Here is a 16,050-nt window from a genome sequence, read left to right as displayed (position 1 = left end):
ATCAGTTTTTATACAACAAGCGAACATTTAAGAAAGAACACCATACATCTTATACTGTACCTGGCTTGTACATTACTTGACTCATGCTGATATTTTCCAAGTTCAAGATATAGACAATTTGATTGCATTTATATCCTTTCTGTTAAAAGAATATGAATTATAAATATACATTTTAAATAAATATTCTATTGATTTGAAAAACGCAGTCATGTATTTTACACCAAATATCAGTTATTTGAAATAAAGAATATTGTTTGAGATATTAAGCATATACTTTTGACAAATAAACAATTAAATGCAAGTATTCACGGTTATTTAACACTTTAATAGGTACTCTCTTATAATATAATATTAGTAAGATAATTTGCTTTTTTGAATTTTATGCAATTTTCAGTGTAGGATCTATTTATTATTTATTTTTTAAATACTTTTATGGAATATTTATAAGAACCTTTTAATAAAAATTCTATTGCACGTTACATATAATATACTAATTTCAGTTTGATAATTTACTAATTATTCAGTCATTATAGCTAATGTCACTTTATAATTTTTTAAACATTATTTTGAGTTTTTATTATTTCTTTAATATTTTTGTTATAATAATTCATATAAGATTTTCGTATTGTTTGTTATTTATAATCTAAAAATTATTTAACTAAAATATATCCAAGACTCATGTTTATCCTACTTAATGTAACCGTCTCTGAAATCAAGAAGCAGTTCTAAGAAATTAAAAATTAAAAAATTTTAAAAAAGTTTGTTCAGTTTTGATGAATAGTGTTGAGAAGAATTATCGCAATTTTCCGAGCGTGCTCTTGTGGCACATCCAGCAAGCAATATATTCTTCGCGATTCGAATTCCATCGAAGACACAGTTAACTTTTCACCTTTTTCGCTTAGAAACAATTAATAGTCCCCTAGAGTCTTAGGGTGATTTCACTGTATATCGGTTTCTTTTATTAGATAATTTACTATTTTTTTAGCTTAATATATCATGTAGAAGTCCATATTATTAAGATAGTTTTCTAAGTGAATTTAGTTCAATAGTATTATTTAAAAGTTTATTATTTAATTAATAAATGTTAACTTACATTACTTAAGCTTTAGCTACAGTTTTGAGTGAAGTACTTATAATCATGCGTACATTAAATGCATCCAGTTTAACAAATTTCTGCAAGTTAGAAAATGGATAAACTTTAAAACAAGTTGTTGATATGAAAGTTACCTAACAATGCTTCTAAAAGGAAAATTTTTTTATTTCTTTTCTTATTAATTCTTTTTAGCCGAAATGGGCAATTTATCCAGAAGGGCTCTTAATTTCGTTTTGACATTTTGCGTTGGTTTTCCATAAACGGCGTTTCACTTTTCAAATCGTTGCCACTAAATATTAGACAGCACTGCATTATATTTAAAGAAATTAAATAATGAAATATATGCATGAATATATGTGTGTTTCTCGTAGGGTGAAAAAACATAACCATCAAATTTTGAACAACGTAGTCCTCCACTCGAATATGGGTATCTGGAAGCCCGAATTTGGAATTCGGAAATTTGTTTTATTGTCTATTTCATATTTTGTAAAACTTCAACGAACTTTTGAATAACAAACTCGACGATTTCAAAGCCAGCAGTGGCAATACTCTACGGAATAAAACTTCTTACCTTCAGCGCGGCAGACTCTCTATCGGAAATTCTAAAGATATTCTTGATTTTAATATTTTTAACCGAATGGAACATTAGCCCAGACGCTCTCAAAATGTGTATGTGTGTGTGTGGGAAAAAAAAAAAAAAAAAAAAAAAACCTCTTTTGGGCATAATTCAAAATCTGAAAGCTTAAAGACTTTTTTTTTTTTTTTTTTTCCCAGCTGCGGTACGGTAAGCATTATGTTCAGTTTCCTTTTAAATTAGTTCTTAAAAATATCTAGAAACATCCCGAAAGTACAGTTTATTTTTTACTCAGTTCACTATTACTTGAATGATATCCTATTTTGAATAAATACTTAAAAAATTCTAAATGCATGCAATTTTTTCTGTGAAACTTTTGTAATAACTATCGAATAAGGCTTGTAAATACAATTTATTAATGACTGCTGAAAAAAATATGCGTGATTTACAGTTAAAAAAATTTAGCTACAAATTCATGGAAAAATAAAAAAAAAAGGATTATTATTTTATTCAAAGAGATTTTTATTTAATGTATTTTTTGAAATCTTCTTTTTATGGGATGTGCGAACGTTTTTCCTTTTGCAATTGACAAAGGAATCCTTCAATTGAAAATTTGAGTTAATAATTAACTTTTGCAGAAATATATATCTATATTTTGAATTTGTGAATGCTACTTTTTTATTAAAACTGCTTATGTTGGATTTAAAAATACACAAATTCACGAAAGAAGACAGAAAAATAGCGTTCTTAACACGTTAGTTGCTGCCGTGTTTAGCAATAAACCTTATTAAGAACGATATTTTTTAAATTGCCAAAAAAACTATTTAATATATTGTTTGATCAAATGTCATTCATTCCTTATCGGCAGGAATTTAGTGAGACGGAAGAACAATTATAAAAAAGCCATAAGAATTACCTACATACGCATTCGTAGAACCTTAATGTAAAATTACGAATGAAAATATTTCATACAGTCAGAATATCCGGTCCTTAATCTCTTTTGCAAATGTAATGAGTTGGCCTTACAGAATTTTACTACAGCATTGTGGAAGACTCCATTTCTTAGGATAATGACCTGAAAGTTTAATCTGATTTCGGGAACTAAGCCTTACTCTCAAAACGATTAAATTAAATATTTAAAACTAGCTTGTAACAATTAATAACCTTCAATTGAAAATTTGGGTTAATAATTAACTTTTGCAGAAATATATTTCTATATTTTGAATTTGTGAATGCTACATTTTATTAAATGTAATGTACATCTGCTTATGTTGGATTTAAAAATACACAAATTCATGAAAGAAGACAGGAAAATACTTGAACGAAATATTTTCAGTGTTGTCGTATTATGAATTTTTTATTTTTAATATTGCTAGTTTCTATAGGGAATAATAGAGGATTTTAATTTTTTTCACAATGAATAATATTAATAAAAACATAATCTCACATATAGGGTGCCAGTGTCCCTATAGAGGAGGGATTCTCAAAATTCTGCCCTTAAGGAATTTCATAGTTTCAGCGGGGGGGGGAGGGAATGTGATCAGTCTTTTATTGATCTGTTAAGTATTTAATTTTATTTTATGAATATAAGAAATAATTTAAGTTTTGATATTTATCAACATTTTCTAATCTTTTTTGTTATTTAATTTATAAAAGCATGTTAAAAATATTCTAAATCTAAATAACTATATACATATTTTTCGTGTATTTGAAAAGAGGGAGGGGGGAATGGTCTAACAACTGTTAAAGGTGTGCATCAAAATAGGTAGAGAATAACTGCTGTAGAGTTAAACAAAGTAACCGGTTACGTTCATTTTACCTGATATATAAATTTAGTTTGAATGGGTAGCACATGTTATTGTCTTACTGTTGCAGGAAGAAATTTCATGTTACATAACACTAATAAGCAAAAGAGGACCCCAAATAACAAAATATTCGCTCTTAAGTTTACTCCAATTTTTAATACAGCTTTACCTGAAATAATTATCTTATGCAAATTTTCTGTTTTCTCCCTTTTTTTTAACCCAAAGGGCGTTAGCCCAGAAGGGGCTACGCCAAAAGGCCGACATTTAAAGTTTTCAACGCCAAAAGAGCTTTTGGCGTTGAAAACTTTAAATGTCGGTTCACTTTTCAAACTGTTGCCATTAGATGTTACAGTGCTGTATTATATTTAAAGACATCAAATAATGAAGAATCTGCATAAAAGCATATATGTTTCTCCCATTGTGATAAAACGACTGTACTTAGAGCCATCCAGTTTTGAATAACGCACGTTTCCACCCGAATATAGGCACGTGAAAGCCCAAATTTGGAATTTGGAATTTGTTTTATTATCTATTTCACATTTTGTAAAACATTAACGAATTTTTGGTTCACAAACTTAACGATTTTAAAGATTTTAAAGAGAGCAATGGCTGTATGAGGGGAAAAAAAAAAAAAAAAAAAAAAAAAAAAATTATCTCCAGCGCGCAAGATTATGTATCCGAAATTCTAAAGATATGCTGATTTTAAAATTATTTTGCGATATTGCTCTTGAACTGAATTTTATGGTGCGAATTTAAGTGCGAAGAACATGATATTTAATAAATAAAGATAACTCACAAAACGTTAAAAAACGCCCCTCTGGGCGTAATGTAAAATCTGAAAGCCTTCAGATTTTTTCCCCTTTTTTCTTTTTATTTATTGGAAGATCTGAGGTAGAAAGGGAGAAATAATTTTTCATTTTTGTGTAACATTTCTTTATTATGTTTATGCTAAATGAATAAATATCTCAATGTAACGAATTTTCATTTTAGAAATTCATTTGAGAGAAAAAAGTTGAATGAAAACATAGAATACCATTAAAAATCGCAAATTTTACGGTTAGCAAACGTTAGGAAATAATTTTAACTGGTACATCTATTACATTCATGGGCCTGCCCATCGGCCGTCTAATGGTAAAGTCACTGAACACTGGTAGTTCGGTTCGGGGTTCGAATGAAACGGGCTGCCTGCGTGGGCCTTTTCATGGTTTTCCCCAGATGCAACATGTATACGAGCCAGATTCCCTTAGAAAGTCCTCTGCAAGGCATCCCTTTTCTTAGGCAGATAGCCTTCGAGTGCTCTGCCATAAATAAATAAACCAAACCAAAACCACATACATCCCATAAACTGAATGAAATTACTGGCAAATTTAATGAAAATTAAAATGAACTGAAATAAATGATCTGCAATATCATTATACCATTTTTATTGAATCAAACTTGTTCAAACTAATGATGGAGATCTAGGTAGTGTTATTAGTGACTTTTAAATAGCAATTTTAATGAGGTAAGTTTTTGATAACGAATGTTTTTTAAAGGTTGAAAATTTTTAGCACGCTAAGGGGATTGAAGGTATTTAATTAAAAATATAAAACGTATTCATTGCTTAAAATATTGGTGAACTAAAATTTATTCTGTACTCTTTTATACTAGTTTGGAGATTAGAAATAATTATTGAAGCTGAGTTGCGTAATTGTTTTTAATGACAAAATCGTTTTGTTTAAGAACATAATATCAACCAGCATACTTTTTACCTTTTTACATTCTTCTGCTTGAAGCATAGAATCTTTCTGTATTGACCAGATGAAAATCTTGAACTCTTCAATTGTTGAAATAGAATGAATAAAGCCTGAAAATACATGCAAAATATTAACTACGAAGCAACCTCTAAATTTAGAAAATTATTGAAAGAGATTTAGTAATTATATTTATGATAAAATTGTCACCGGAACCACAGTATCTAAGCTACTTTTTAGCGTAAAGATTAAGAATTTTCTTTTAATTTGTTTTCTAAATTTTGCAGCTCAATGCGCAAAGTTCTTGACCACAAAGGCCTTTTTTAGTTTGTTCTCTTTTCTTACATTATTTTATTATTATTTAATTATCTATCTTATTCGCTTATCAGTTCTTTAGATTCTTCACGTTCAACTGTAACTCAGCTGTAACACTGTGAGGAATCCCACAGGTGTACAAACATTGACAAGGAAAAAAAAAAGCAAAAATTATTAAACATAATTTTTCAAATCTTGTAATTAGCGGTTATGAAAATTATATACCCATTTCTTTAATTTGTAAATATTTTTTGAAATATTTAAGGTAAAATTTTGAAATGCGTTGTTTTGTAGCTCATTAAAGTTTTACAACGCTAGTTTATTAGAATCTCAATCATCCAAAATTTATTTTTCAAATAAGGACTTCATACATATTCTTTCTGTTAATTCAGAATTATCCAAATATACAAAAGGGTTTTGTGTATTTATATAGTTTTATAAATGACAAAAGATTTGAATTGTAAATACTCTTTTGAGCCCCAAGATGAACTAGATTCTTTTACTTATCCTTTTAATTTCGTGTATGGCAGAATTTAGTGCATTTATTTGCCTTTTAGCATTACAATTCTTAACATTGAAGAATAAATTTATCACTAAATTTAAGTATTAGAAACACATTTTAACAAAATTTACAAAATCTGAAACAAAAATCTGCAAAATTACCAAATCAGTTTTGTAGAATTACTGCTAGATTATCACAGATCACTCATCAAAATTTACAGTTTTAGTATTAATGTGTACGAAATTGCATCCAAAATTGCGATAAACGTAAATATATTTATTTAGCGAAAAAGATGGCCGAATAAGAATTTATTATCGAATTAAGAATTGTTTTCTTCCTTAAAAAAACAGCTTAAAGCCACAGTGATCTCACATTTTGAGTTCCAAACGTTCACGCGTCTGATAAAGGAGATAATAACAAATAGGTGAAGAAAAGTATTAATCTTATCTGTTTCTTAAAGGGGTATAAATATAAACTAAGGTCAAAACTGGTTTTCTTTTGCTCGTAAAAATAAAAGTTCATTGACATCAAAATTTTTGCGTGATTCTGACTCAGCAAGTTCTGATCTTTCAACAAGATTGTCGTGTATCCAAACGATAGCGATTTTCAGTATTTTTTAGCTCAAGCACTTTGAATACCATACTAAAACTGCCGAAGTGTGTAGTCAGGATTTTAAGCAGGAAGTATATTTATCAAAATATTAATCGTTGAGCTCTTAGAAACTTTCCAAATATGCATTTTACGCTAGCGTCTAAAATTATTTTTACATGAACAGAAGCACTGATTTCTCTAAACCTGATGATTAAAACTGAATGAATGTATTTGGGGTGATGTATGGCAGCATAAGATACAAACACAAAATGGAAAATCGATTTTGAACGCGTATGAGAAAAATGTATTACAAAACAGCCAAGTTTTCAGTAATATTACCCATAGCACAGAATATCCTCAGCACGTTCTATTAAAGTCGCAACATTCTAGGACACACTTAGTATATCCTGAGTGTTGATTCTCAGATGGTCTTGAGAACATCGTAATTTAACATCCTGAGGGTGTCTTGTTTAAATCGCTATGTCTCGAGATATGCTAAGTTATCCTGAAGATGTTGATTCTTAGAGTGTTGAGGACTTCGCTCAGCCTCACATTCTGAGGACATCCGTTAGCAACTATTATGAGAATGTTTATACTTTGTTTTAGAAGTTTTTGTTTTACGAATTTGTACATTTGAAAGCATGCACATTCTTTAATTTTCACACTTATTTTACTTCGTTAAGAGTTATTTCTAAATACTGTTCGATAAAAAATATTGATATTCAGGTTAGGTTTATTATTTATTTAAATTACTATTTTTATGGAAATTTTAAAATTTATCAAGGAATTTTGATTACAGATATTTAACTGTTTCTAGAATATTTACTTAATTCTGCATAAAAGATATTTTATATGAAACTTGTTTAAATTACTTATATAATGACTTGCAGATTAAAAAATATATTAAAGAATTTTAGGAAAAAGTGGATAATATGAAAATCAACTGCAGTTTTCTGATGCCTGTAGGTTATGTACTATCTAAGACGTTGATGTGAAGATGGGTTTTAAAGATTGTGGGGACTTCTTTAATTTACTTAACGGTTATTTTATGTTTGAGCGACATTTCTAGCTTTTAACTTTCACTTTCTTGCCAGAATACAAATGGACTAGCCGCAGTGTAATCAGATGAGGTAGATAGAAGTTAGTATTTAAGGGAAGGTTCTGAAAGGTAAAATCAGAGCGTGTTCTGCCTGCCAGAAGGCCACGTTGCTATCATTGATTTTCTAGCGATTAGATTTCTGTTGAGCTATTTTCGTAATTAGGCTTGTTTCCGCCGACTTTTCGTCGAGTCAGAGCCAACTTGCGCAATAATTCGCATGTGAAGCTGTTAGGTTAAACCTAATTTCATGTAATTTTAAGTTATTCATTACCTTTTGAGCTAAGCCAAAAGTGTTGGTTTTTGTAAGCACGAGTAAGTGACACCTGTGAACTTTATTTGAGTTAATAAAGGCTTCTTTACGCCATTCTCCTGTCTTCGTAGTACTTAGGAATTATTCTCTAAACAGTTTTCTAACGTCGAGCTCAGTTTATGATAGCAAGCATACAAGATGTTATAAGACATTAACAGGTAGTTAACTGGAATTTAAGGACTAAGTATCACTTGTCCACCAGTAGGATGACTTTGAGACTTAAATAAGGAAAATTTTGCATTGCGGTAAGGTTTTCCGAGTGTGTTCCGAAAATCCTTTACGAAATTTAAATCAGGTAATTTGGGTAGAAATATTATTCAATCAATGTTTCTAAACAAATTCGTAAACCAAGTTTTGTCGATGAGGATGGCGCTTTTATCTATGAATCATAAATTAAACACAGTTTAATTAACTAATTATCTTATGGTTAATTAACTATCATCAATTATTAATTAATTATCCTTTCAAAATTACACAAACAAAGTCTGTAGACGATTCATTTCATGAGTAAAATATCTAGATATCTTTCTTATGCATGTTATTGAAGTAAAATACTAATACAAGTATGCACAAAAAATGCCGAACATCACATCAGACAGAAGTTAGCCGAAATGGTAAAATGACTTTACTGCGATCTTTTATCTTTTATGAATATTAAATGTATTAAGCAGGGTTGCCACATTTGGCGACAAAATTGGCGATATACCATGGACGGTTGGAGAACCTTCTGGAACGAATTCTTACCGGTTTAGTCCAGAATGTTCCCGAACACAAGCTATATAAACCATGTTGGTCTGCAGTCAGAAGGTGTGCTTCATCGAGAGGAAGCGTGTCTCTCATCGAGAGTGTGTGAGCCTCGTCTAGCGAGTCTATCCGTGCGGAGTCGATCGAGTTGACAGCCGGGCAGCGAGTGCGAGTGGGTCGTCGAGTCCACTGAAGGAGTCTGTTAGTGCATCGCGGTTAGTGCATCGTCGAGAGCGTGTTGAGCTCCGGGAAAGACTGAATCGAAGAGTCAGAAGCTGTGCTCGTGAGTCGTCAAGTGCATCGTGAGTTGTAGCGTGGAGAGTCTCGAGAGTACGTGGAGTTCCGAGAACGACCAAGCAGAGTTGGGAGCTGTCCTCGGGTGCGTTGCAGTTATTGCCTGACAGTGTGAAGGCTGTGTCGCTGATTGCTCCAGCGTGTTTATTGTAGATCTTCGACCACTGTAAAAGTGTTTTGGAGCTGTTCTGATTAATATTGGTAAATAAAGTGTGTTTCGATACTTCATAAAGTGTCGTCGTTATTCACTCCGAATCTACGAACCCCGTAAGAACGTAAAGCAAGAAAATAACGTAACAACTGGTGTCAGAAGAATAAAGAGAAAAACGTAACAACTGGTGTCAGAAGAAAACGGAGGAAGAGAAAAAAGTAACAATATATTATTTAGAATTTTAGCCTTCTGATCGACACGTGGTTTCACTAAAGAAATCCAAATTTCTGAAATCTGCCATAAGAAAGAGGTATTTTCTTGATTTCAATGCTCAAATGCCCCTGGTGTTTTATACCTTCGGTTTACTGCCTTAACTTGATGGACACATTTCAAGATGCACGCATATATACGTTCTTACAGATACCATAAAAAATATTCTAGACCGTATTCATACGGCCTTGCCGATCAGAGGGTAAAATAGGTTTGGTTCATTTGGGGAAAATGGAAATGAGTTATTATTAAGAAATGCGTTGCTTGTGACGTAACACACTCTTTCGTCCTTGCTCTGGGTTAATGAGATAATTTACACAATTATAATAAATAGCAGGATCTTACAAATCTTTAATACTATTGTAGCAAGTTTTTCAATACATCAAAGCTATGAAATAACTGCATAGATTTATGAGCAATTATTAAATGATCCATTGATCGGGTATTTATATTCTGAATTGCTTTAAACTTAAAATTTAAAAAACGATTAAATTCTTAAATTTGGAAATTACACACTATGCTATTTATTCAGTTTTGTCTTAGAGAATATTTTACATAGCATATGATTGATAGAAATCTGAAGTATTAATCTAGAAAATTAAAGCATTTCAGCGTTTCAGTTTTCTAGGCAATATTTATAATACAATGTTTAAAATCTATTAATTACACTTTTTGATGTCTTTTGACAAGAAATATTTACCTTTATAATCCCCATAGCCTACATTTATCACTCTTATCAGAGATCCTTCTTTATCAAAACCGATCATACCAGAAATGCTACACTGCATATTTGTCTGAAATAAAGACAATGTTTGAAAATGCGAAAAACATTATGAACATACCATTGTGATTTAATTCTATGAAATATTTAGCAACATAAACGGTAACATATTTTTAAACTAGAAATTATGGTAACATATTTTTAAAATTCAAATGTATGCTTTATCAAAAAGCAAAATCTTCACAATAGAAAAGAATACTTTGGAAGCATGCATAACATAGAAATACAGCTTTGGAGTACCTTTTTATTGCTTAGTTCCAAAATAAAAAAAATTAAAATATTATGCAAATTATCATGGTACTAAGATAACTCTCTTAAGACATTCAAATCCTAGAATGTATCATTTCAGATCTTGGAACTTGACGAAGCTGAAAAAAAAAAAAAAAAAAAAAAAAAAAAAAAATTCGAAAAATCGAACTTTCAAGCTTCTTTTCTCATAATTCTAATCTGAAAATTCACTAAATGTTTTAATTCAAGACCTAAGAAGGAATAATTTTATTAACGTCTAATAGAAGCACGAAAAACGAAAGCTATAGCTGCAATTTCAGTGTGTACCTGGACCACAATATCACATCATGGCTTGTCTCTAGTGGTAAACTTTTAATTTGTGGAATGAATTTAGTGTTCCACTTAGTATTTACAGTGGAACCTCGATATACGAGTTTAATTCTTTCCAGCATTGAGCTCGTATATAAAATTTCTCGTATCTAGAAACAAAATTCCCCATTGAAAATAATGGAAATCCAGTTAATCCGTTCCGCACTCCCCCCATCAACATAAAAACCAATTTTTCTAATAAATGAAAGCTTCCGATAAATGCTAATTCAGAAGTCAAACAACAAAAATCAGCGTTATTTTACAAAATTTTCACAGGACTAATTTCGATGGTTTTACCGAACCACCATCCTCAGCAACATCTTCCATTGGAGAACTGGATTTTCTAGAGGCATTTCACATTCATAAAAATGTTTCTGTTCTAGTTAACGATCCTAATTCCAATCCAAATTTGCCTTCGGCCTTTAAAGAAATTATATTTTAGTTCTGGTTTCACCAACAGATGGCGCCACTTGCTTATTCTTGTCCAGGCTTTCATATCTTATCTAATCATTATTTCCTATCTTGTTTATTTGCGGTTTTGCAGCTGAGGATGGTGGTTTGGTAAAACCATCGAAACTAGTCCTGTGAAAATTTTGTAAATATAACGCTGATTTTTGTTGTTAGACTTCTGGATTAGTATTTATTCGGCGTGTTATTGTGTCTTAATTCCAATAAATGATTGACCTTAACTGCTTCTCGTTAATCCACACCAACAACAGCTTCTAGGAGTTTTGGACGGTGCTTGGAAGTAACGGTAACTCCTTTGCCCACATCAAGTTTTTTAATTTCTTCCTTCTTCAGAATAGTGCTGATTGTCTATGTCGAAAGGCCGTCACTCTTACTCGAAGGCAGTCCTCTTACATCACGCTTATGTTTATCTATGATATCTTTCTTAATTTCAACGCTATGGCTTCCTTCTTTTTCTTTGGAGCACTATCTGAGGCAACAATCTTCTTGGGAGGCATCGTAAAAGAATTATTTCACGTTAAATGAAAAAAAAAAATTAACACACAAGCGTACAAACATGTAGATCAAAGAACACGGAGTGATCTGACGAGGGGATTACCCGAGTCGAGCCGGATCGGGAAATGGCGCCACACATACCAACAGCTTGGCTCATTGTCGTTACTCGAGTCAATGCTCGTATTTGGAGACAAATGTTTCGCTCATACTTTCCTCGTATCTCGAATTTCTTGTATGTAGAGGTGCTCGTATTTCGAGGTTCCACTGTACATTGGTTAGGCCTTGAAATAATCATCTCGCTTCTACACTTGCTCCGATTTTAAAGTGTTCCATAAAAGTGGAAGAAAAAAATTATATATATATTTTTTTGTAAAATAATAGAGAGAAAATATTTTCAAGGTTTAAATGTTTCAATTATATATTTCATTTGACCCTTATATTTAAACTGAATTCTTAAATTGATTTTCTAATCAATGCAGATTAAAAATCTTGCTTTAATTAAAAACTTTCAATATTAGGTAAAAGCTATTTTATCCTTTCATTATTTTTGTTTACTGGATGATTTATTAGAGAAATTTGGAATTCGAAAGATTCGAGAAACTTTTCGGATTTGGGTTCGAGAAAATTTAAGGCTTCGTCCCATCTTTAAAGATTTCTCACAAAAACTGGTATGCAGTTATAACAAATTTGAAATCTTAATGTCAGCCCATTTGAAAAAAGTGTGTCATATACTAAGCGGAAGAGGATATCTATTTATTTCGTAACATTCTACACAATGTATACTTCTGCTGTGATACTGACGTCAAATGCTTTAATTAAAAAAGACACAAATCAGTTGAAGAAGGGAACTAAAACTCAGCTGAAAATTAAAGTGTGACCTAGTTACTATTTATGCTTAATTGAAACACATTTATTAAAATACATAAAAAGAGCAGTTGTAATAATACATGATGATTAATGCAAGTAAAGCAAAAAATAATAAATAATCAAACAGACAGGTTTTTTTCCAGTCATTAATTTGCATAATTTATTTTTTTTAAGGGGGGGGGGAGGATTCACAAGTTGACGCTTTTCTCTTAAGCGTCGACAATCTGGACTTAAATGGGACAAATAATCTTTTGAATCTAGCAGAATGACTTTTCATTTCCAAGCAGTAACCTACTTTGAAGTATAAAAGGGATCAAAACGTTGTGTGAATGCATTTAGAAGTTGTGTGTAGGTTTATTGCATTTAGAAGAAATCAAAGCCAGAGAGAAACGTTTATTCAGAAGGAAAATCAAAGAAATTTTTCTGGTAGAGATCTGTTAGTTGTAGTATACAGCTCAATAGAGCCATTTACACGTCATTCGCACGATTTGGGTTGACGTCTTTAGGCGATTTGTAAAATCACCAGCCACAAAATATCACATTGTGAATGATTAGCCCGGTTGATTTAAGTTTGCCAGTTTGTTTAGCTTTAGTACTTTATAACACTAATACTTTATAACAATATGTAGCGCAGTGTCGGGCAGCGGAATGAGCTCTTTTAGGTAAAAAACTAAGATGCCATTTCTGAAATGTATGTCTCAACTGAGCGACTAAAACCAGATAAATGGCATAGCCCTTTTCCAGGCAGAGAAGAACAACCTGTTTTGGGTACATATGGGGGGTTAGCAATATTGCTATTAATCATGTGGAGCAGACTTTTCACCTGCAAATCTGAAATGCAGTACCTTTTTGGCAGGGACGTAGCTAGAGGGGGGAAAGGGGGGCATCTGTCTCCGGGAGCAGAATCCAAGGGGCGCCAAACTGATGTTACGACATTTTAGAATTAAACGTTTTCCATTCTTGGCAAGCAGTAGGGGGAGCGATATCTTCAGTTGTCCCTGGGCGCTGAAAACCCTAGCTACGACTCTGCTTTTTGGACACTTTATCGTGGTCTTTATCGTTCGTTTTGAGCGGATTCGTACCATACATGCGACTCTAATACGATGGATTCTCCAGTTTGGTGTGGTAGCACATCTACTCGGAATGCTATAAATGTGACTTCATTTCCGAAGTAAAACTGTTAACAGTCCACGAAAGGCCGTTGGAAAAGTGAAGTAATAAATAAATGAACAAAATAATGAGACCTATTTTTTGAAACAAAAACTCCGCTTACTTTGAAACTCCAGCATAATTCTGTTACTGTTAACTTGTTTGTTAAAAACCATTTAGCTTCCAAAACGTAATTGTATCCTTAAATTCTGAAATGAAGTAAGATTACAAGGTATTTCTTCCGCCTTCTTAGCATTCCTTCGTGGTGTATTGGTTAGCACACTTGGCGCATAGTCGAGAGGTCCGTGGTTCGAGTCTCGGCGAGGGCACTGCACATTTTTCGCCTCTCTTGCTTTCAAAAATACCTAATCTCTCAACAGGCTTGCTGTAAAATTACAGTTAAATTCTGGTAGTTAGTTTGCTTTATGAAAGACGAGGCGTTAGAAAAGAATGAAAAGTTCATTATGATGATATGGCTCTTATTATTGCTTCGAGAGGTCTGTAGTTCTTTCAAGAATCAAACGACCGGAGAAAAGAAGAACGGAATGAAATTAATGTAAATTAGGATAAGAAGTTTTCTTCTAACTTCCCACAAATTACCTTTAACACCCAATAGCTGAAATATTTCGAAAAGGTCAAAACAGCATTTTCTTTTTCCGTTTTTATACCTATTATTATTTTGGATTGGTTAGAGTAAATGAAAATGATCTACCAAAGGAGAAAACAGCTGTAGATGTATTAAGAATTCCATTTCTGAATGATGTAGTAGATAAAGGCTGTACATTTTGCATAAAATTAAGAAAGTATTTTTATTTTTAATTCTGCATGCAACTAATGTTGAATCAATACCTATTTTAAAGCGAAACAAAATTGATATTTTACTAAATAAACTATTTATTTCTCTCTCTAGATTAAATTTTAAATTTAATGAGAAAATTTTCAAGACCAGTTTAATTTTTTTTTATTCTGTTGCAACTCGACAACGACTTATCATCGAGGTTTCATTAGACTGCCTCATCCAAAACTCTTTTTTTCATACCTAAAATTACATGCATTTTGAGGCAGGATTAGTATATGAATTTATGCTTGAAGTAGTAGGTTATTTTTTTTAGTTCTTTGGGCCTGGAATAAAAATAATCAGTTAAAAGAAAAGTTGATAAATTAACATTTGATAAGTTGAATATTTATAATGCATTGTTTACCTCAGAAGGTTCATATTCATCTAAAATTGCATCAGCTCTCAGGAATTGACGCATATTACCATCCTAGAAATAAAACAAAAACAAAAATAAAAAATAAAAAACGGAAAACACTAAGGAAACGAAGTTTAAAATGGCACTGATGGATACAAAGAGTAAATTTTTTTTGCAATCATTTCTGAACAAAATCAGAAGTTTCAAGGAAATTTATTTGAAATTACTCGTAACACTAAGAATTGAATTGGAGTGGAATAAGGAAACTGTGCTATATATTCTCGCGGATGTTCGCGGAATTATTCATAAAAATCCCATTCAAATCTATACAGCAATACACATCTATCAGCATATCGTCAATTGATGCTATTAATTAATGATTATTACTCCGTTAATGGTTTTCCTGGTCCTCTATACATAAAGAACGAATAAGGAAATTATATCACTGCAGACTGATCACATGGAAATTTTATGAATATTGAAGCATATAAAATAAATATTAAACAAGTAATATTACTTATTTTAACTATTGAATTTAAAGAAATATAATTGGTTTTTCATACAGCTTACAACTAGTTTTCTTTCAAAATCGTTTACGTTTCAGAGTTATGCGCAGTTACATTTTTTAAAGTCAAAAACAAGGAAATCTCAGGATCTTCCATAAACAAAGCTATCAAAGTGCCATTAACAATGACTTAAATAAATCTCTTTTAGCAAACTGACATTCATCATTAAACTAACGATCTGACGTGAACTGCCTATCATGCACGTTTCATTGGTGAAAAAATGTGTAATGGAAAATTCTCAACTATACTTCAAACATCAGAAATAAAATTGAAATAGGAAGAAGAAAACAAATATTTGAATAATACTCTTTCTTGTCTTTCAACATAGCATATTCAATAGCTTCTATTCTTCGGATCTTTTCTTTTTTATAGGACAAAACGTCGGTTAGCCGTGCTGGTTTAGTCTATTCCAGATATTTATGCCATTGTTTTTACTGAAGACTGAAGATTAAG

The 16,050-nt window shown here is 31.5% G+C and overlaps 1 protein-coding gene across 3 annotated transcripts in view; it reads right to left on the bottom strand.

Annotated features, from left to right (window-relative positions):
- LOC118201854 (retinal-binding protein-like) overlaps nucleotides 1-16,050 on the bottom strand; it is a 142,948-nt gene that overhangs the window by 19,898 nt on the left and 107,000 nt on the right. For all 3 annotated transcript variants that reach the window (XM_085814542.1, XM_085814543.1, XM_035374018.2), the window contains exons 5-8: nucleotides 15,041-15,103; nucleotides 10,182-10,275; nucleotides 5,224-5,318; nucleotides 61-139 (exon numbers count right to left, since the gene is read on the bottom strand). In XM_085814542.1, coding sequence (XP_085670668.1) covers nucleotides 61-139; nucleotides 5,224-5,318; nucleotides 10,182-10,275; nucleotides 15,041-15,103 — 331 coding nt within the window. The remainder of the gene's footprint in view (nucleotides 1-60; nucleotides 140-5,223; nucleotides 5,319-10,181; nucleotides 10,276-15,040; nucleotides 15,104-16,050) is intronic.

The sequence above is a fragment of the Stegodyphus dumicola genome, chromosome 4 (assembly GCF_044657685.1).
Source record: "Stegodyphus dumicola isolate Sdum_Otavi_A_Nest chromosome 4, ASM4465768v1".
Classification (NCBI taxonomy): Eukaryota; Metazoa; Arthropoda; class Arachnida; order Araneae; family Eresidae; genus Stegodyphus; species Stegodyphus dumicola.
Note: the sequence above shows the minus strand (reverse complement) of the source record. Positions and strands in the feature narration are given on the sequence as shown.